Here is a 21,367-nt window from a genome sequence, read left to right as displayed (position 1 = left end):
CGGAAAAGTATAAAACAATCTTACCATTCCCTTTATATTTTTATTCCAACTGTGTTTTAATCATTATGACAAAGATGCTGCTTGCTTTGTATGACGACCCAAAGGTCTTTAAATTAGAAGAGAAGTTCCTTGTTAACTCTATAGATTCGAATACTTTTGTTGGAAAGTATCCGTTAGAATCTTTCTTCCCTGGTGCTCGTGGAGTTTATGGAGGCGAGCTTGTGAGTCAGGGTATTATAGCTGCATGGGAAACCATTGATGATACTGATTTCTCCCCGCATTCATTTCATGCATACTTTATTAGAGCTGGGATGCCAGATGTTCCGGTTAGATGGGAAGTAGATTTTAATAATGATGGCCGTAATTATAAGAACAGATTAGTGCGTGGGTTTCAAGATTCTGTGTTGAAATTTGAGTTATCAATCAGTTTTACAAGAGATAACAGCATCCAACTGAGAAAGCTAGACTACAGTGATAAATTAGTTGAATATGCTAATGATTCCAAGAAAATGAAGAAACTTGCAGTGCCATTTGAATTTCAACTGGAAGCGTATCCTTTGTTCAAGAAGTATAGAGAAAAAGTTCATGACATGGACTATTTCGAACATGCTAATGGTAACTTGCAACACATAGTATTACCTGAGTATTTTGAGGCAGGAGTATTAGATGCCACTAAACAGAAACATAAGGCACCAGGTGATAGGGAATTTGGAGTCTTTGTTCGTATTAATGATGATTTAAATTTAGCATTAGATAAGCATCGTGCTAGAATAATAGGTTTAGCCTTTCTTCTGGATTCTTTCTATTTACGTTCTTTGGCTATGGCTGTTGGTTATCATATGGAACCTGAATATCTTGATTACTTTAAGGTTAGTTTAGACCATGCAGTATGGATCCATGATTCAGATTTTGATCCTACTGAATGGATGTTTATGGATTTCAAGTTTCCTCGGTTACTGAATAATAGGGTGCTTTGCCAGTGTCGATTATTCACATTAAATGGTAACATGGTGGCATCCATTGTTCAAGAGGGACTTGTGTTTATGCCCAAGAGGCTTGCAGATGGTTCAATCGGGGGTACCTACAAGTTATAGTTAAGTGGGTTATGTTATTTTGTATATTAATGTGATTTCAATTGAGAGTTTGATAAATGTGTACTGTAGGATGACTTGCTACTACTACTACTACTACTATTACCACCCTTCTAGTTGAATTCCGGTAACTCAATGTTGCCTTGCGCCTCAAGGACAGTACAAGCAAGCCTTGGTAATCTTGTTTTATGAGGTTACCCGCACGTAGTACCGAATTGTGGGGAAGGCGTACGGGACTCGGCTAGAATAGTACTTAGTTCCAGCCGAACGGAATTTCACAAAGGATATATAATCATAACCAGGTGCAAGAAATTTACTAGACAATTATTGAGTTCACTATTACTTGGAAAATAATGATGGTGGATTCTCTTGGTGTAGAGAAAATCGATGAGTCTACTTATAGGGGCCTAAAGCCTCTTTGCAAGCCAGATAGAGCTGCACGAGGAGTTTATGGGGGAAACCTAGTGGGTCAAGCATTGATGGTTGCAATGGCAAGTGCTGGAGAGGGTTTTGAACCCCATTCATTACATGCTTATTTTGTGAAGGCCACAACAGATAAGAGTCCCCTTGAATGGAAAGTTGAACAAGTTTCCAACGGGAAAACGTTTGCCAATAGACATTTACAGGCCACTCAAGATGGGAAAATCACATTTCTGGCCAGTGTGTCGTTAACCAAAGTTAATGACTTTAGTAAGTCTGTAAAAGAGTACGAGGAAAAGATGGAGAAATACAATAAGCTGCAAAATGCATCGTCAACATCTGATGACGATAATGATGACAATGATGACGACGTTGAACCATCGAAACCTATTCAATTTCAAACACCACTACTTAAGTGGCTTCAGAATAGCCCCAAGTTGGAGAATCTACCTACAGACAAACGATTTGGTGTCATTAAAACGGACTTTAAGTTCCCTGTGGAGATGGTTGATTTAACAGCCACTATCGAAGAAGAACTTCAGAATGTTACGGACCGTAAAGTAGGATTTTTGCTTCGATGGACCCCAGATGAAGAACAGACACGTCTACTAGCAAATGGTGATTCCCCTGGTGCCACAATGATCAAATATGTGGGCCTTGGAGTGCTTAGCGATTCAATTTTTCTCACTCGTTTAGCACGAATTCTCAGAGTGGAAACCGTTGATTTGAACCATCTTGTGCATTACTATTCTACCTCATTGGATCATGTGGTTTACTTCCATGATCATGATTTTGATCCCACTCAATGGATGAAATTTCAGTTCAAGGCTACACGGTTTGGGAACCGAAGGGTTGTTTTGGAAGCAGAAATCTTCAACCACAAAAACGTCCATGTGGCTACCATTGTGCAAGAAGGACTTGTTTATTTCAATGGTTTGGAAAAGTATGCTAAACTATAATAACCCAATAGAATAATACCTTAAGATTGATATATAGTATATATACTCTTATTTATGTGAAACGAACCCCCAAAATCGCGACAGCGCTACCAGGACCAACTATAATAGAGTCGTTCGAATTGTCATAAAACATAGGAACTGCAACATAAGAATAATCATACACTATAACGATGAATTCAAATAGTCTAGTACTCAAGGACCTTCTAGACCAATTGGAAAGCATCCCTAGTCGTACAGGTACTCCTCCTCTGGAACGTCCTTTATTGCTTGATCGACAACTTTCTCCGTTAATTAACTACTTGACACCATTCCAGAAACTCCAAGACACCCACAGGTTTAGCAGAGTGCAATGGCTAGGAGAAGATCAAGGGATCCATGATGAGGCGATCGTTATAGTTGATGGCAGCAATCTACATAAACATCGATACGGTCGTCATCGGACTGTTTACTTGATTGTGGCTAACCTTGATAGAAGTGACTTGTATCGTTTAAAAATGGCTTATGATGGAGACGAGGACGATACTGGCGGAGAAGATGATAATAACATTAATATTAATATTAGTGTTAGCGATAATGATAGTAGTAGGGTGGAACGTATAATTCAATCTCAGGTATTTGATAATGTTACTTATCCTGTTCTGGTTGACCACATCCAAGTCTACCTGTGGCTGATACCAATGATATATAAACATAATGTTTACATGACCAATTTGCTGAACTCCAATATAGTGGAGACCTTTTTTGAAAACCCTTTGAAGGTGGTCAGTGAAACGTGTAAGTGTGTCCAATTGCTTGGGTTGAAGTTTGCAAATATGTACGGGAAAGGTGATTGGAGTGATGTCTTTATAAACATGTACAAGAATGAAATGGTACCTGATTTCATAGCCAGACAACAACCTGAAGCTCGACGAGTATATTTGGGGGACAATGAGATGGACTCTGAGGAGTTTATATTGCTGAAAGAACATGAATTGGTTGTTTTTGATCGTGATATTGACTTATTCCCCTTAGTATTAGTCCAATTGACATATAGAGGTCTAGTGGATGTGGGAATCTCGGGAGAAGATGAGCTTTATAATGAGATAAAGGATTTAAACTTTGCTACCGTTGGCCACCAATTAAACAAATTGGCAAAGGAAACTCAAGGACGATATCAACTGGTAAATCGAACAATCCAAGAAAGCGATGGAGGATCCGATTTGAAAGCTCTAGTGATTGAATTGAACCAATTGACCAAGAAGCAAGAAATGGTGAAACGTCATACGGAACGAAGCGAAGATTTAGTTGGCCTGTTCAATGAGCCTCATTTGGAATACCAAACTCAAATGGTCTGGGACTCAATTGATACCAAAGATCAAGTGAAATTCATGCCTCGAGGGGTTGGTGTCAAAGATTCTCAAGAAATGTTGAGCAACGTGTTACTTATGTATTTGAAGAATGGGGGGCATGTAAAAGAGGACGTTTTAATGCAGATTCATCTTCAATACGGACTTTCTAAGGTGGTGGAGATGGAGAAATGGCTTCGTTGGTTCAAACCCAAATGGGATTTTACCACTGTTAGCAAATACTGGAACTTGATAGGAGAATCTGAAGAAATGGACACCACTACTACTAATAATATTGTCACTTTGGATAATACAAAGGCACCCACAAGTGAATCTGAAGCACTTTTAGAGATCTACAAAAGTCCCAACTATGCCATTGCTGGGAACTATGTTCCTTTAACATATCGATTAGTGGAAGCTTTATATTATCGAGAGTCACTTAGACATCCCATAGGTAAAGCTGATCGCAGACCAAGTTGGAACCAATTAAGTATAGAGATGATAGGCGGAAAAACAAGAGAAGAAGCCTTAACCACTACTAATAATAAAACGATGGTATCCGCAAGTGGGAAACATGGGTATTCTTATCTTGTAGTGGTTTTACTAGGAGGAGTAACGTTTGCTGAAATAAGTTTATTCAAGTATCTTGAGGGAAAACTTGCACAGCGTGGGGTGAGGAAGCGGATCATTCTCGTTAGCAATGGGGTTGTTAGACATCTTTAGTAAAAGATTAAGGTTAAGATTAGAGATACACACAACAATTGAAAAATTTCTGACTACAACATATAAAAGTATGCTGTTTCATGTATTGAATAAGTAAAACTCATTATATATATTTATTGCGCTAATTGGAAAAAGCAGACACTTTGTTTTAGATTGAATCTTCAACTTCCTTTTCTGCCTTCATCTTAGCGTAGAACTTCTCTCTTTGATTAACAACGTAGTCTCTTTCGTAGTGCCAGTAAGCAGCAGCCATGACACCACCGACAAGGAATCCAGTGGAAACGTCGGTGATGATCTTCTTCTTTAACATGCCGGTGATAGGTGCGATAGCCATGGTGAATATGTGTATGTAGTTGAAAGACTGTAGTGGGATAAAGAGATGCTTTTACCATTAGCCTTGACCAATTATCTTTGGACAAACATTTGATGGGATTAGTAGTGCACACACCGAAACCTATAAATATGGTAGCGCACAAGTAAATCGTACCATTCTCCGTGGTAGTAGCTAAGTATAGAGAGCTATAAGAGTTTAACTATGAGGTAAACGTATTGCTCACAGAGGCAATGATCTTTTGGATAAAATAGAAGTGAGGTATTGTTAAACTGTGCCCATAATTATATTTCTGTAAGGACTGCTGTAATTAGCTACAGCGGGTACGTAAATACTGAACTGTGAACAAAAATGAACTATACTAGGGATGCCTTGATTATTATTAGCAGTTACATCAGTGACACCACACTCAAACAGCATTTACATTTGCAACCAACTGCCTTCCCCTAGTGATATATGAGTGTTGCAGCGCTCTGAGGGTAAACCACCTGTATAGGGTGAAATCGTACCATAACATATTATCGCACTCTGATTGGTTGGAACAGCACTTTTGATTTATATCTAATTGACTATTCCAGATTACCAATTGATCACCTTAACAACTAGCAATACCATAACTTACCAAAAATCTACTTATAAATGCCGTAATTGACTATACCTTCATGGACTTGGTTCATATCTCTTCTAAAGACACGAAGCTTACTGGCTAGTCAAGACGAAAACGTCACACAAAAGAAGATGGTAGCGCGCTGCATTTTCCATCATTTTTTACTTTTAATCATCAGACAAGTCAGAAAAAATACCAACGGTTTAAACAGTAACAACCCTATTGTCAGTGTTTAAGTATTCATTATTGCTGCCATGTTCAAGCTCTCTAGAACCACGATCAGATCGTTGCAATCTTCTGGTAGAAGATTGAATGCCCATCTTCCTAACCCTTACGGTACTCCTGCTTCTGGTATCTACTCTAATCTTCCATTCAAGGTTAAGAACAGAAAGATTCCTTTGGGCTTCTTCTGGTACGGTACCCTTGGATTCTTCTTTTCCTTCCCATTCCTTGTCTCGTGGTTGCACATGTACAAGGCTGGTAACTTGGACAAGGGTTGGTGGATCCAAGAAGAGGAAGAATAGATTCTTTGCTGATTGACAGACTCTTCCCTTTGCATTATATTTAGGATTCCATAGGAAATACACGATTAAAATAACAAAATTATATACTTATCATAGTGCTTAATACTGCTGCTTAACCAACTCTTTACTTTTATTTATTACTTGATCCATTCTATTATTTAACCTGTTCATTCAAAACGTACCTTCTTCTTCTTTGGACCCTCAACCAAAGCTTCTGCCCTCTTCCTATGACCCCAACTTACCATGAAGTTAACAACAACATCATCGCTGGCTGTGAACCATGCCTTATCAATAGAAAACTCCATCTTTCGGTTTAACTTGTCAATTGACTCCATCACTTGTGATTCCTTTCTTCGAAGTAGTTCCTGTTGTTTATGGAAATGATTATCCAATGTCTTTCGGATTTCTACCAATTCATCTCGTATGTTCGCATTGGTGATATTCAATGCAGCTACGTTTGAAGCGTCTCGTTCTCTATCGTCTCGTTGACTAATAAATAGTTTCTCGTGTATCTCATTGATTTCCCATACCATTTTATTACGCACTATTTGCATCTGGTGTATTTCATTCTTGTCGTCTTCCTTCCACTCGCCATCTATTTCACCTTCTACCATAGAGTCAATTTTGATCACATATTGTAGTAAGTAATTGGCTTCCCGTAGTAACGAATCAGAAGAAACAGGTATGGTGGTTGCCTTGATGATGAACTTTTCTATACTCCCTATTACTCTCGAAGGAAACAATTCTGAATCCAGTTGCGTACGAGCGTTGACCCAGGTTTTAAATAAATCGATCAAATCCTGTCGAACAGAATCCTTGACTATGGTATAAGTTTCAGTAAAAAGAGCAAACAACTCAGAGCTGAAAAGCACATTATAAGGGGATCCGACGTTTTTCACAATCGAATCAATAAGATAGAACAGGTACAATTTGTACAGAGGTAAACACCGTCGGATTCTACCAACGATAAGTTTGACTATAGTACTCAGCTCATCTAAATGAGTCTCCGCTATACTGGTCAACTCGGCGATGATTGCACGCGAGTTGATGGTAAGCAGAGTAAGAAGATGATTGTAGTAGTTCTCGTCGAACGGCTCACTCATCGAAAGAGAAGGTCCGCGTACAGTAAAGTACAGTAAATAGTAGTTAGTTAGATGATGATCAGTTTATTTGGCTTTGATTTTTTCCGCAACACTTTCGCAGTCGTGAAACTCGCAGTCGCCCCAGTGTACTTGATTATGATATGCTATGCCTGAAGGGATGCCCATTCAAATACAGATTTTCGTGGGTGGTGAATTTCAAAGGTAATAGTCATTATGTATAGTGTTTGGGCTAGTTAGTTCCTCGACCTAACTAGAGATGAAGATATGAATCCATTATAATCGTAATACAAGTCTAGCTTCTGTTGGTAACCCGTTTATTAATTCCTTCCATTGTTATCACCCACATCATCTCAGACATATACATATGTTATTATATATTGATATTCTATTAATCCTCTATTGATGTTCTACCAATGCTCCCCTATTAGTCATTAATGTGTGTTTGGCTTAAGTCCCGATACCGGCGTGCGGGACCGGAGGTGTGGGTTGCGAAATCAGAGTGAAAATTTTTGAATATAGATAAGTCGACCCCTACAACTAATTACTAATCATAGCATTGACAAAAGCAACCAATATGCTTAGAACTTCCGTTAGACAATTCTCCAAGAGTACTGTGGGTCTTGACAAGATTAAGGTCAAGAATCCCATTGTGGAATTAGATGGTGATGAAATGACTAGAATCATCTGGTCTAGAATCAAGGACCAATTAGTCGTACCATACTTGGACGTTGATTTGAAGTACTACGATTTGGGTATCCAAGCAAGGGATAAGACTAGTGATCAGATCACTGTAGATGCTGCTAATGCTATCCGTGAATACGGTGTTGGTGTCAAGTGTGCTACAATTACTCCTGATGAAGCTAGAGTTAAAGAATTTGGCTTGAAGAAAATGTGGTTATCCCCCAATGGTACCATCAGAAACATCCTTGGTGGTACAGTTTTCAGAGAATCCATTATCATCCCCAGAATTCCTAGATTAGTACCAGGTTGGGAAAAGCCAATTGTCATTGGTAGACATGCTCATGGTGATCAATATAAGGCCACTGATTTGGTCATTAGTGAACCTGGTAAATTGGAAATGACTTTCACCCCTAAATCTGGGGGTGAACCAATTACCAGAGAAATCTATAACTACCAAGGACCAGGCGTTGGTTTGGCCATGTACAACACTGATGAATCTATTACTGGATTTGCACACTCTTCATTCAAGATGGCTTTGAGTACTAAGTTACCATTATACTTATCTACCAAGAACACCATTTTAAAGAGATACGACGGTAGATTCAAGGATATCTTTGCCGAAGTATATGATTCCTTCTACAAGGACCAGTTCGAATCTGCTGGATTGTGGTACGAACATAGATTGATTGATGATATGGTTGCTCAAATGATCAAATCTAAGGGTGGGTTCGTTATGGCTTTGAAGAACTATGATGGTGATGTTCAATCTGATATTGTTGCTCAAGGGTTCGGATCATTAGGTTTGATGACTTCAGCTTTGATGACCCCCGACGGTAAGGCTTATGAATCTGAAGCTGCTCATGGAACTGTCACTAGACATTACAGACAACATCAACAAGGTAAGGAAACATCCACCAACTCCATTGCCTCTATTTTTGCTTGGTCAAGAGGTATTGCTCAAAGAGGTCGTGTTGATGGAACTCCCGAAGTTGTCGACTTTGCTAACTTATTGGAAAAGGCCACCATTGACACCGTTCAAGAAGATGGTATTATGACCAAGGATTTGGCTTTGGCTTGTGGTAAGACTGAGAGATCAGCTTATGTTACTACCACCGAGTTCTTGGATGCTGTTGCTGACAAGTTGAAGGCTTACAAGAAGTAAAGATAAACCAAGGAACAATCTAATATCCTCTGTGATAGTATTTTTAAAGATATAAACAGAACAGCATTTGAAAGTAGCTTACTTCATTTCTTTGAATCCTTTGTATCCAAAAGCTTTTGTAGTCCAATTAGTCCATAGTAGGTTCCCACTGTAGTGATCCATATCTTTGTGAAAGCTCTTCCAAATTGACGATAGAATACCGTATGAGGAGAAGGTGTTGCCATAATATAAATATAAGCAAAAGTATTAGTGTTTAACAAGAAAGGTGTATGTACTAAAGTGCTAAAGAGCCAATGTTAGATCGTATTTTGCGTATAGGGACGTGCACGTGTTCAAAAAAGCTAGGTCCAGTCAAATTTGAGTTTTTTTTTTGTCAAAAATTGATGCTAGAAAAAAGTTCGAAGTAGCCTCAAGCAACAGCATTGATTAATATTGATTGATACTTTAACTATAAATAACATGAGTATGTGGCGAATGACAACTACTAATACCAATCAATTGGTTTTGAAAAAATGACGACTAACAAATGACATGTTTAGGTTTGGATAACTACGAAAACCATTCAAGACCAGAGTTGGTATCATTTGATGATATCAACTATGAAACTTTGGCTGATGTGCAGAAGGCAAGATCATCTATGAATAGGGAACAGTGGATAAGAACCTATGCTTTGAGAGTGACCAGAGACGCATTAATAAAGTGTAAGCATTATCATCAAGAAGATGCCCAAGAAATGTGCAAGCCCATTACCTTGAAATATTTAAAGATGATTGAAGATCACAGATTGGAAGGTTACTTGGGCTATCAAAAGAATGATCCTTCAAAGTAGACAATGTTACAATCTATTTATTTAACCATATTACACATCCACCACATCACAATACAATACAATCTAATTCAATCCAATTCAATATCTTCATGTTTCCGATGCTTTATTCCGGGGTTCATTCACTAGCAGGACCGAAGAAGTGCCACTGGTTTTATTATTATTATTATTATTATTATTATTATTACTATTATTTTGCATTGATAAATCAGTTAAACCTCCTCCGGTGGCCTTTTTAGACATACATATTTACACTCTAGTTTTAAGAATTGAATCAAAATTCACGCGATCCGTTAATGAGAATAATCTTGATACACCGTAGCATTAAGTATCAGGTATCTATGTAAATGGTTCTATGTTACTGTTAATTATGTCTTGCCGTGTGTGAACCAATAGCACCGACCAATCATAGGCCGCAGACGAGCATCAAACTTGATCGCACCTCGCACCAACTGTAGCTGTAGACCCATGATCTCGGTGGTCGTGTCCCGCGGACCAATAACGACGTCTTCCAATAGAAGGCCAGAAGGAAAGAACGAAAAAAACGCTGAAAAAACCACTGCTAAGACGCACTGTACAAGTACAGGGTTTACCACTTCATTACGTCGTCTGTTACATACAACTTGCTGTTCAGGATGTTTCGCTTAGGTGCCACTCAAGCTGCCCGTGTTAACGGTGCAAGGTATGTGTGAATCGAGGGAACCCCTAAGGGGACCCACAGTGATCAAACCAAATCAACATTGAATGAAAATTGAAGTGAACTGAACTGCCGTGGACAAGAATGTTCAATTGGTCCGTTTTTATGCAATTGATTTGATCAATGTCAAATGTCATCTGGCCTACGTACTAACTGAATTCTAGAAACTATGCTACTTTGAGAGAAATTGAAATGCGTCTTAAGTCCATTAAGAACATTGAAAAGATCACCAACACCATGAAGGTTGTTGCATCCACTCGTTTGAACAGAGCCCAAAGAGCCATGACTGCTTCCAGAGTTTTCAACGAATCCGAATCTGAATTCTACAAGAACGCTGAGGTTCAACCTGATAGTGAAGAAGGTAAGAACTTGTTGATTGTCATCTCTTCCGATAAAGGTTTGTGTGGTTCAGTCCATTCTCAAGTATCCAAGTACACCCGTAAGAGAGTTGCTGAATTGAAGAACGTTGACATTGTTACCATTGGTGAGAAAGCAAAGACTCAATTGTTAAGAACCCATGCTGACAACTTAAAATTATCTTTTAGTGGTGTTGGTAAGGAAGCTCCAACCTTTTTGGAAGTTTCTTTGATTGCTGATGAAATTAAAAAATTGGGTAAGTACGATAACATTGAGGTTTTGTACAACAAGTTTGTTTCTGGTGTTTCCTTTGAACCAAACACTTTTAGTGTTGCCGTTGCCGAAGCTATTGAAAAGGCTCCTGGTTTGAGCAAGTACGAATTAGAAACCGAAGGTGTTAATGAAACCTTGGCTGAATTCTCTTTAGCTAACTCCATTTTCTCTGGTATGGCTGAAGGTTACGCTTCTGAAATCTCTGCCAGAAGAAATGCTATGGATAACGCTTCTAAGAACGCTGGTGATATGATCAACTCTTTCACCATCTTATATAACAGAACCAGACAAGCCGTCATTACTAACGAATTGGTTGATATCATTACCGGTGCCACTGCCTTGGCTTAAGCTTGATTCATATTTATTAGCCACGCAAAATAATCATTTTCATATGTATACAACAATATATATATATATATATATACATATAAATATATTTATATATAATACAAGATATATTCCAAAGTATTAATATATTGTACAAGTCTATAGATGCTATTAAATAATTAAAAGTTCTGATTATTTTTTAGTCCACCTTATTACTTTGGTATATCTTACTGACAAAGATATAACCAGACATAACGGCAACCACCCCACAGGCCACTCCAAATAACGCACTAACCAATCCCATATAGACAAAGTACAACAAGACCAGCACAAAATCACTCACGTGCATGTGGAAAATGAAGTAGTATGTCAGATAAGCATACACAAACCAACCTATACTGCTTCCCACGTTGAACGAAAGCCATTGCCAATGAGGATTAGAGTAGACAGCAAGCAGGACATAGATGGCAATAACGGCTGATTCAGCAAGAACCATAAATAACATTCCAAGGGTTAAAAGAAGAAACCCATACTTATAGTAAAAGGTTGTTTTCTCTAACCATATGGAATTGAATATCACATTAAGATCAACATAAACCACTCCAAAGGGGATTACACCAAATACAATGGTACTTAAGATTGGATGAGAAAACCATGGAGTACGCTTATCCAATTCCAAATATTCTGCATTGGATTTGATCCGATGACCAGTTTGAACTGTTCTGAGCCAATCTTTCCCCACCACCACTTTCCGAATATTACCCAAATATCCCCCAACAATCCCTAAGGGGAGTTCTATAAGGGAAAACATTATCAATAGAACAACAATGGTTCCAAAGGGTAAGGCATTGGAGGACTCTTTGTACCACACAAAGAAATTAAGAAAATAAACCACCAATAGAATGGTACCCGGTAACGAGCCACTGAATAGTAATGATAAAAACAAGGTCTTTCTTAGCCGATAAGTTTCTTGTATCGGGTCGTTCTGGAAAATCTTATGAGCTATGATTCCCAAATAAGAAGATACAAATCCTGAAGCCAACAATAGGAAAATAGACAATGAGAAGAAGGCTCCATCATGACTGCGGAATAGCCACAGAGAATTAGAGGGCACTCGACCAATATCAAAGTTGGACCCAACTGCAAAGATAACAACTACACCTGCGGCTGCAAATAAAATTTGTATACCACAAGCAAGGATAACACAAAAGACCAATGTGAATCGGGGACTGGAAAACACTTCATCTTCTAACCGTTGCCAGACCAAACTGCCACTACTAGTGCTGCTTTTAATTGATGTCGTTGGAAGTGCGTTTTTACGTTGAATGTCTTGCTTCAACATTTTCGAGAGCACAACGGCCACGGCCAAAGAAAGCAAACTCAAGAGCACCATTGAGTTGATAATGGACAACCATTGGATCTTATGGCTCTGATTGGAGGCATCATTCTGATAAAATGAATCCCAGCGGTCTTTGTATGTCACAGAATGATCTTCTCTCCAGTATACAGAATATGTCCATGGAATAATAACCTTCTTTTTACCTGATGCGTCTGCTTTAGGGACCAATGGTAAATTTTCGTAATCCTTTGAGTTCCCAGGGCAAATAGGATCTTTCACTGACTTGGGATAAACTTCAAACCCCACAATATTGTATCCATCTTTGACTGAAGGATCCTTGTGGTATCTGATTACCAAAGTAAAATGATTATAGATGTAACTGATATCGTTTTTAGTAAACCCAAGAGGGAATCCTGATGCATAATACTTATTCTTATGGGTGCCACTAACAAAAGTAGTGGCTCCAGGTAACCCATCAACAGTCCATTGAGCTACATAGCCGTTCTTCACCAAGTAATCGGCCTTTTTGGCAGCACTTTCTAATGCATGGACGTCACACAACCGCATACACGGGAGATCCAACATAAATTTCATTTGATAATCACTTTGCCACACTCTATCACCTTTTAGTATTTCTCCTAGCGATAAATGTAAAGGTCTGGCATCCTTACTCGGAGGACACACAAACGGTAATTCATAATACCCAAAGGGTAGTTGTGTGTGGTCACTTTCGACTTTATTTACTAATAATTCAACTGTTTCACCTTCACGATAAACTTTCCTCTCCAACCCAAGCAGGAACGCTTCTGCAACCACACACAAGAGAAGTCCACAAATTATCTTCCCAACTTGCATAGTAGTGTAGTGTGTCTATTGTTGCTTGCTCTATTAATATATATTATTATTACTATTGTTGTTGTTGTTGTTCTTGTTATGGAGCGTGCTAGGCGGTGGTGAACGCACAGGTAGGGTGATGTGCCGATGTCCCTTAAGATCTGAAACTGAAACCAAACCACAAAGAAAACCAATACTACAACGCAAAAAAATCAAATACTATGTGAGCATCAACCAATTGTCTTGAAATGAAGTATATTGATTTTTGAGTGGATCAGTGGATCTGCTTTGATTTGCTTTGTTATCGACTGAATATTATTTTTGGTTCCAAATTTTTTTATGTTTGATTTGTATTTACCTCTGCGTGTGCAACTTTTTGTGTGTTGTGGTGGTGGTGCGATGGAAGCACGGACTACGCAAAATTCTGTAGGTCGGTCGATCCATTCAGGGTGAAAATTTTGGCACTCCAGAAAAACAATTAATACTATGATATCATACATACATTGATTCCTTCGTTTGTTCGTTCGTGCAAAAACTATCAGCCTTGGCCCCACTATTCAGGCTCAAGAATGAAAAGTTAGTCGAAACCAAAGACTCATGAGACCAGGTATAGATTTTCCAACGTAGACGGGGGTTACAAAAGTCGAGATAACGATGACGTTTATGAGGGGTGGAGAGAGTAACGTTCTACCGATGCTTCTGCTCGCAGTACTAAAATGAGAAATTATATCGGAACCGTCTGAGAAACAAAGACCTTGTCAGACATAGTAATGTTCCATCCGTGTATTTATTATGTAGTATATGCAGTACCTCCGATAATGCACGACTGCTATTCTCAACTTCCAACGGTATGCTTCTGTGCAATCTGTTATTCTGGTTATACCTTGTTAGCATTACTATTATAATTAGTAGTATTATTCCTCATCGATTCCATAGCTTCTCGTATTAAAAAGTTCCCTTTAGGATCTAGGTTCAACGCTATGGTAAATTCCTTTAGTGCCATAAATTTGTTGTTCTGGATATTGTATAATTGCCCTAATAGGAAATGGACTGAGGCTTCATCTGGTGCAAGTTGGGCCAATTCTTCAAGATATCTAAGAGCTTGAGTGAATTGTTGCATAGAAAATAGTAATTGAGCTTTTTTAAATATAGGCAATGGATTTAAAGGCTGTAGTTTCGTAGCCAATTCGTATTGCTTTAAAGCAAGTGGCTTTTTCCCCAATTTTTCAAATATCATCCCCACACAACAAATTAATATGACATTAATGGGGTTAATTGCTACCGCTTTGCGGAAATGATAATCGGCTTTAGTGTATTCACCCAAATTAATGTAAACCATTCCAATACCATATAATGCATTGTAATGCCTGGCATCATAGAGTAAACTAATTCTAAAATTCTCCAAAGCCATTTCATAATTATCATTTCCAAAGTACTCATGGCCTCGTAATGTATAAGCATACACAAATTTAGGGTCAAGCTTTGTTGCCTTAGTAAAGCATTTAATGGCTTCATCGGGTTCTCGCATCAATGAGTACAAATTACCAATCACACACCAAGTAATAGAACTATTGGAGTCAATATCATGAAGTTCATTGGCTAGATATGTTAGTTCAACTTTCTTCTGTAGATGCCACAATAATGTACTAAAATATTCCATATCTTCCAATCGGGTACGATCAACTTGTCGTAATTGTACAAAATAATATTCACTTTGCTTATAATTCACAATTTCGTAATGGAGTCTTCCTAATTTGCTTAGTATCCATGGTGTACGCTTTTCTCTTTCTGGAAGAGAGTCAAATATTCTAATTGCCTTATAGCAATCGAATTTGCACATTGCTTTAAACCCTTTAGCAAATATAGTGTACAAGTTTATTAACTGTATCCCTGCTTGTTCAATCTCCTTTGAGGTGAATAACCCCATTGATGTTTGAGCAGCTCCTGGTAATAAATTTGCTTCCTTTCCGGCTATTAAGGTAGATGAACTGGTACGTTTAAGTGTACGAGTGTTGTCAACTCCCGTAAACGCCCCGCCAATTGGCGCAGGAGTGTTTATTAACGGTGTCATTGAACCAGTACTTCGCTTGGTAGCCGGTGTTGATTTAGGATTCGTAGGTGGATTGAGATGCAAATCTTGTCTGGCAGTTGTTGATGGTTGACTTATTAATCTTGAGGTGATATTAATGTTTCTATCCTTCTGCTTTTGTCTTGAAGAATCAGTAGTTATAGGGAAAGTTGGTTTAGGAAATTCAAATGTTGCCGACAGATTATGAACTGTTTTTCTTACAGGTGCACTTGGTAGTTCACCAGTTGAAGTTGATCTCATTCTTGGAGTAATGGCTGTGTTTGGACGCTTTTGTTGTTGATTTCTCAATCCAGGATCTCCTCTTAATGTCGGAGTCATTTTAGGAGATGTAACTCCCTTTGTGGGTGAGTTTGTGAATGGATTCCATATGCTTGATTGGTTAGTATCTTTGAACGAGTCATCTATGGCAATATTTAAACCTCCAAGAATTCTCTCTTTATGACCTGTATCGGTGTCACTGAAGAGGCCACTCTCATTATCAGCTAACGTATTATTATTGTAAACTGGTCCTGTTGCTGTTGCTGTTGCTGTTGCTGTTGCTGTTGTTGAAGATGATGAAGAGGTCTTGAAATTATTTATAACCCCAATTTTAGCATTGGCCTTATAGATTGCCTTGACTCTAATATCCACACCAAGCTTGCAAAGTTTCTGAAGCGCTTCGAAATCAAATTGGTTAAACTTCAAACATTCAGCATAGCTCAAACTTGAATTCTTAACGTCATTCATACCTTTATATAGATCCCCTAGAACATGGTAGACTACTGAGGAATCCGGGTAAATGGATCTGTGGTGTTCATAAGTGAGTTTCTGTTTCAAATCAACGAAACCTTGACTCTCATTAGTACCATCCTCATATAAATAGTGAATTTTTGTTAGATGATAAACCCCTTCTTTGAATTTATCAAGTTGTAAACAACATCTAGCAAACAAATAAGAACATCCCAAATGAGTTATCTTGCAATCAACCAATCTATTATAACAAGTTTGATATTTCCCCAAATGATACAAAGAAAGACAATATAAATACAACAGGTCGTTTTCTTTAGGATCTAGTGCCAATAATCTTTCTCCAGCAAACTCTGCGTTCTTAAAGTTGAAATTATCAATAGAATGAATTAGTATAGATCGAAGGTACCCTTGCATGTGTAGATCACTCCGTTGTGGAGGTGGTTGCATCATATACAAGCTTTATCTCTACCATGAACTGAGCTGACCGGAACTTAATACACTGGCACTATTTGTTAATTATTTGCAATCTCCGAGTTGATCTAGACCCCCGAGTCAGAATAAGCCCTTCACACTTTCTTCTATATCACTTCGTAACCAAAAGAAAACATAAACACTAGACAATTTACAATTCAGGTTAGCCGCGAACTCTATAAGGTAGCGCTGTGGAAAAAAAACTGGACTACTTTCTTGTATTAATACAAATCCATATACACCTAAACAAACATAAAAAAGAATAAAGCTAAACTCTAAAAGTAGATTATTAGTAATTAGAGAAAATTAGCACAATATCATAGTAATACAATCACCCAAGTAACTAATAAAAAAAAAGTAATAATAAAGCAGTAATAAATTGAAAGAAGGTAAAAAAATTCACTTTCCAATGGTGGACAATCGCTCCTTCATCTTGGACCCACCACTAACGACTCTCCCATTGCTGTTGCTGAAGATTGATTTTGGAGTAGTAACAGTTTCGTTATCTTTCTTCATAGAATTCATGGTGTGCATGGTGGTACGGTTCGAACTTGTAGCCGACGAGTTGGTATCTCCTCCTGCTGCTCCTGCTTCTACTCCTGATGATGGTGCGTCACCACCACTATGTTGATGGTAATGATTCATTGCTTTGGAGAAATAAGAATTCTCCGCCTCGTTGGCAGGAGACTTGGGGCTATTGGACGAAACAGTTCGAGGTGATAGTAACCCACTAGCCAATAAATAAGGAGACGAAAACCCAGGCAGCTGTGTTGTTACTTGAGGAGTCATTGGAGTGGTTCTGGTTGCATTCAAAGATCCAACAGAACTTACATGAGTATTCAAACTTAACTTGTGCTGCGACGCCAGTGAATGACTCAGGGTATTGAAGGATTCAACATTTGGCGATGGATGGAAACTGGACTCATCAAGAACAGTGGATTCCGCTTGTATCAATTGTTTGATATCTTGGTGATTAATATCGATACTATCATCACCACCAGCTTCTCCAATGACATCACGGATAAACCCATTCAATCTCAATTCTTCATCCTTAATACGTGACTCTTCTCTAGCCTTTGCTAATAGCTCTTGAGCCTTGGTTAAACTAACTGTTGGTGTGGAACATGAACTTACAATGGGAACAGTATCATCAATATCAATAGTAGCAGCCATCAATGCCTTTAACCAACCACGCATGTCATTTATTGTCTCAACTGCAAAATAATGAGTTTTGGGTTGAGTAAACGTTAATCCCTTCCTGAACCCTGGAGCAGGTGGGACAACCTTGAAACAGTAACGCCCAGCTCCTGTTGAAGAGGCATAAAGTGCAACATAACGATCATTGGAATTGGTGGTGTCAGCTTCTGTCAGAATTGGAATAACCTTATGAGCAGTTATATCAATGAGACCCTTTTCACGCTTATCTTTTAAAGACGTGAAATAAGATAATCTTGTACCATGAAGAGTAAAGTATCTTGATTTCCATGAAAGACCATTGCTCGATTTTTTAGAAACCCAACCCAGGTATGTTGAGGTCTTGATGGCTTCATCTGGTGATATTTCCCTTATTCCTTCAGTGAAGGCACTGGTCTTCAGTTTTTTCAGGCCAGTTAAAGTACGGAAGTTCTGTGCACTTGCTGTTCTTAAAGTCTTAAGCCGTGATAAAGCATTCGAATCAGATGCAGTCCTTCGGTCTTCAGTTTCCAAAAGATCATTGTTGGATTTGTAAGAAACAGATAATGATTTTTGTTTCTTGGGAGATAAAGTGACATGATCAATATCAACAATTTCAGTGCTATCACTATTTTGGGACCCGTCAGTTTTATTAACCAGATACAATTCTATTGTCGACTTATTCTTGGGGGTACCAAAAGATAGTTTCTTCAATTTAAGTGGACTGGTTAAAGCAGGACTACTTAGATCAGTAGTAGATTGGGATCTTGAAGTTCTACGGTCTTGAGTAGGAGTTTTATGCTCTTTAATGGTGCTTGGTGAAGTTTCTTCCTTTGCAGCTAAAAGACGTTCCTTTTCCTTGAGTCTGAGTACATCATTGTCCTTGTCCTTAATAAGTTCCTTTTCTTTCTCTTTCTCTTTTGGTTTCAAATCCTTTTCCTTATAATCCTTTGATTTCAGATCTCTTTCTTTATCCTTATCTTCTGCATCATTCGATGTGAAAAACAGGAATATTGAAGAGTGCCTTTTATGGGGCGTGTTGGGAGAATGGAAATAATTCTTAAAATCTCCAGATGCCTTCGAAGCATTTCTTGTGTGTGGGTTGGAGGAATCGTAAATGGAAGAAGTCGGTCTGGTTATCCCGAGGCCTGTAGTACCAGTAATGGAACTACTTCGATCACCACCAAACTTATATCCTTGGATTTCAGGAGCGGGAGGCTCTGGCGGCCTCCGAGGTGAAAGAAAAGACAAATCTGTGGACTTTCTGTGAGACAAATGGGCATTTTCACTTGTCTGTGAAACATTTCTTCCATGATCTTTCCAATCCTTCAGCTTTTGACGTTGATGAATACTACCCTTAGCACTGTGTTTCCCACTAGCAGCTTTAGAAGGCTGTTGGATAATAGGGGTAGAAGTGGCAGATTTGGTGTAAGTCTCGTGATAATATTTCCAGTCTTCCTTTTTGTCAACACTTTCAGTACTCGAGCTTTGATTGGAGTTGGGGTTGGAGTGATTTAAGGAAGGAGGACGTGGAAATCCTTGTGTAGAGGTCGAATGATTTGAACGCTTGCGCTCATGGTTCTGATTCTGATTCTGACTTGGATCTTTCTTCTTCACCGGAGGTAAAGGTTTGTCTCCTTTACTGGATGTGCGGGTATGTTTCGGAGCATCTTCCGAGGTAGACAACTTCGCAAAAGTTGATTTTGAAGGGGGTTCTAAGGATTTCGTAGAAGAGGTTGACATTGACTTCAACTTATCAATCTCCTTATAAATTTCATACCTTGTACCAAATGAATCGATATCTAACTCCTTAAGTAAGGTTAAGTCTAACTCCAAAAGTATTTCACCGGTAATTTTATGACGAGCAAATTTGCCCAGTATATCAAGATCAAAGCCCAAAACAAGAGCAAAGTATGATGACACTTGTTGAGGAGTCCAAGATTTGACTTTTGCAATATCAAAGTCTTCACTTAACGACAGTCCACGAGCATGCGCATCTCTTTCTGAAGTTTTAGGAGTCAGGTATACTTCTGAATCATCAGGTAAGGGGGGGGTTTTATGACTGTTGATGTTCTTAACGTTGGAGGCTTTTTCAGTAGCTTTTGTAGCAACACCTGAATTTACCAAAGAGTCTTGCATGGCGTTGTTATGTCCATTATTGCGAGAAGTACTGGAGGTATAAGATGTTGCAGTTGACAGGGAAGTAGGGGGGACTTGTTTCACTGGGGGACTTGAAGATCTGCTTCCGGAATTGGTTGAAGAAAATGCATCATTCTTAAGTTCTTCCAAAGCTTTATCAATGTCATTCATGGTTTTGGTTGCTGTTCCTGAAGGATCAATGTTTCCAGGTTTCTCACTAATTGTTGTTGCATCTGCATTACCAGAAACTTTTAAACCGGAAAGCATATCGGTTATATTATGGGATGAATAGGAGATGGATGAAGCATTTGGATTTGCATGAGATGAATCATTATAAGTGGAAACATCCAGTGAAGAAGCATTTGCATTATTAATATGAGAGATTCTCCGGGAACGAGATCTTAATAAGGGTCCACTTTGAGCTGAGGGTACCAGGAATATTTTAGTAAAAGATTTAGGATAAAGACCAACCTCATTGGTAATAATATTCTTACCCATGTACCAACCATCGTTATACTCTGAATCATCTGCTAAAACTTCTATTTTATCTCCAGGAACTAATGAGAGCTCATCCGGGAGTCTCTTTGTAAACTGTTTAAAACAGACAAAAATGGCACCAGTGCCTTCGGATGAAACTATTTGTTGAGGTTGAGGATTACTATTTGAGCCATTCCGTGTTTTTGCTTCACTCTCGTTTCCATTATTGGTGATATCACCTCCACTACTACGATTTGTAGATGAGGGAATCATTGCAAGACCCAATCTGAGTCGTTAGGGGTTACAACTACCTTCAGTTATAGAGAAGAAAAACAAGGTATCCACGCACAAAAAGCTATGCTAAGGCAATGATATTACTATTCAAACTCAGTTATATAAACTCACACAACCAATAAGACAGATGGTACGAAGAAGCAAAAAACCATTCACTCGTGTGAAAAGGAAAAAAGGAAGTTGTAGTTGGATTTGTTTAGTCAAGTTCGGTAACCTTTGTTAGAGGGACGGAACTTATTTGAGGCTGTTTTGATTATAAAATAAGAAAATACAAAAAAGAAAATGAAGACGCTTACTTACTATTTCCTACACATATTGACAAAACCGGCTGGCTCAAGAGCTGACACAGTGCCTGAATTGGAAATCAGTCCAATAATGGACAGTGAGACGACTTGTACATAATAAGGTTTGATTCT

At 38.5% G+C, this 21,367-nt stretch overlaps 12 protein-coding genes across 12 annotated transcripts; 7 read left to right on the top strand and 5 right to left on the bottom strand.

Annotated features, from left to right (window-relative positions):
• Positions 1 to 65: 65 nt before the first annotated feature.
• Positions 66 to 1,094, top strand: KQ657_003792 (acyl-CoA thioesterase; the record flags this gene model as incomplete). The annotated part of the gene is made up of 1 exon (XM_043194489.1): positions 66 to 1,094. The coding sequence occupies one exon, from the start codon at positions 66 to 68 to the stop codon at positions 1,092 to 1,094; it is 1,029 nt and encodes a 342-aa protein (XP_043050813.1).
• Positions 1,095 to 1,444: 350 nt separating this feature from the next.
• Positions 1,445 to 2,470, top strand: KQ657_003791 (uncharacterized protein; the record flags this gene model as incomplete). Its single annotated transcript, XM_043194488.1, has 1 exon — positions 1,445 to 2,470. One exon carries the CDS (start codon positions 1,445 to 1,447, stop codon positions 2,468 to 2,470), a length of 1,026 nt encoding a protein of 341 aa, XP_043050812.1.
• Positions 2,471 to 2,640: 170 nt separating this feature from the next.
• On the top strand, positions 2,641 to 4,518 carry VPS33 (tethering complex ATP-binding subunit; the record flags this gene model as incomplete). The annotated part of the gene is made up of 1 exon (XM_043194487.1): positions 2,641 to 4,518. One exon carries the CDS (start codon positions 2,641 to 2,643, stop codon positions 4,516 to 4,518), a length of 1,878 nt encoding a protein of 625 aa, XP_043050811.1.
• Positions 4,519 to 4,666: 148 nt separating this feature from the next.
• COX9 (cytochrome c oxidase subunit VIIa) lies at positions 4,667 to 4,852 on the bottom strand (the record flags this gene model as incomplete). Its single annotated transcript, XM_043194486.1, has 1 exon — positions 4,667 to 4,852. One exon carries the CDS (start codon positions 4,850 to 4,852, stop codon positions 4,667 to 4,669), a length of 186 nt encoding a protein of 61 aa, XP_043050810.1.
• Positions 4,853 to 5,710: 858 nt separating this feature from the next.
• Positions 5,711 to 5,980, top strand: COX8 (cytochrome c oxidase subunit VIII; the record flags this gene model as incomplete). The annotated part of the gene is made up of 1 exon (XM_043194485.1): positions 5,711 to 5,980. One exon carries the CDS (start codon positions 5,711 to 5,713, stop codon positions 5,978 to 5,980), a length of 270 nt encoding a protein of 89 aa, XP_043050809.1.
• A 167-nt stretch (positions 5,981 to 6,147) lies between these two features.
• Positions 6,148 to 7,083, bottom strand: KQ657_003787 (uncharacterized protein; the record flags this gene model as incomplete). The annotated part of the gene is made up of 1 exon (XM_043194484.1): positions 6,148 to 7,083. The coding sequence occupies one exon, from the start codon at positions 7,081 to 7,083 to the stop codon at positions 6,148 to 6,150; it is 936 nt and encodes a 311-aa protein (XP_043050808.1).
• Positions 7,084 to 7,657: 574 nt separating this feature from the next.
• On the top strand, positions 7,658 to 8,926 carry IDP1 (isocitrate dehydrogenase (NADP(+)); the record flags this gene model as incomplete). The annotated part of the gene is made up of 1 exon (XM_043194483.1): positions 7,658 to 8,926. The coding sequence occupies one exon, from the start codon at positions 7,658 to 7,660 to the stop codon at positions 8,924 to 8,926; it is 1,269 nt and encodes a 422-aa protein (XP_043050807.1).
• A 459-nt stretch (positions 8,927 to 9,385) lies between these two features.
• Positions 9,386 to 9,755, top strand: KQ657_003785 (uncharacterized protein; the record flags this gene model as incomplete). The annotated part of the gene is made up of 2 exons (XM_043194482.1): positions 9,386 to 9,389; positions 9,466 to 9,755. The coding sequence occupies 2 exons, from the start codon at positions 9,386 to 9,388 to the stop codon at positions 9,753 to 9,755; spliced, it is 294 nt and encodes a 97-aa protein (XP_043050806.1).
• A 632-nt stretch (positions 9,756 to 10,387) lies between these two features.
• On the top strand, positions 10,388 to 11,427 carry ATP3 (F1F0 ATP synthase subunit gamma; the record flags this gene model as incomplete). The annotated part of the gene is made up of 2 exons (XM_043194481.1): positions 10,388 to 10,434; positions 10,614 to 11,427. 2 exons carry the CDS (start codon positions 10,388 to 10,390, stop codon positions 11,425 to 11,427), a joined length of 861 nt encoding a protein of 286 aa, XP_043050805.1.
• A 178-nt stretch (positions 11,428 to 11,605) lies between these two features.
• Positions 11,606 to 13,600, bottom strand: KQ657_003783 (uncharacterized protein; the record flags this gene model as incomplete). Its single annotated transcript, XM_043194480.1, has 1 exon — positions 11,606 to 13,600. One exon carries the CDS (start codon positions 13,598 to 13,600, stop codon positions 11,606 to 11,608), a length of 1,995 nt encoding a protein of 664 aa, XP_043050804.1.
• Positions 13,601 to 14,456: 856 nt separating this feature from the next.
• CDC27 (anaphase promoting complex subunit) lies at positions 14,457 to 16,844 on the bottom strand (the record flags this gene model as incomplete). The annotated part of the gene is made up of 1 exon (XM_043194479.1): positions 14,457 to 16,844. One exon carries the CDS (start codon positions 16,842 to 16,844, stop codon positions 14,457 to 14,459), a length of 2,388 nt encoding a protein of 795 aa, XP_043050803.1.
• Positions 16,845 to 17,267: 423 nt separating this feature from the next.
• On the bottom strand, positions 17,268 to 21,351 carry BOI2 (Boi2p; the record flags this gene model as incomplete). The annotated part of the gene is made up of 2 exons (XM_043194478.1): positions 17,268 to 20,904; positions 21,344 to 21,351. 2 exons carry the CDS (start codon positions 21,349 to 21,351, stop codon positions 17,268 to 17,270), a joined length of 3,645 nt encoding a protein of 1,214 aa, XP_043050802.1.
• Positions 21,352 to 21,367: the final 16 nt, after the last annotated feature.

Source organism: Scheffersomyces spartinae (genome assembly GCF_019049425.1).
Source record: "Scheffersomyces spartinae strain ARV_011 chromosome Unknown scaffold_4, whole genome shotgun sequence".
Lineage (NCBI taxonomy): Eukaryota > Fungi > Ascomycota > Pichiomycetes > Serinales > Debaryomycetaceae > Lizanozyma > Lizanozyma spartinae.
This window is presented reverse-complemented; position numbering and strand designations above follow the sequence as displayed.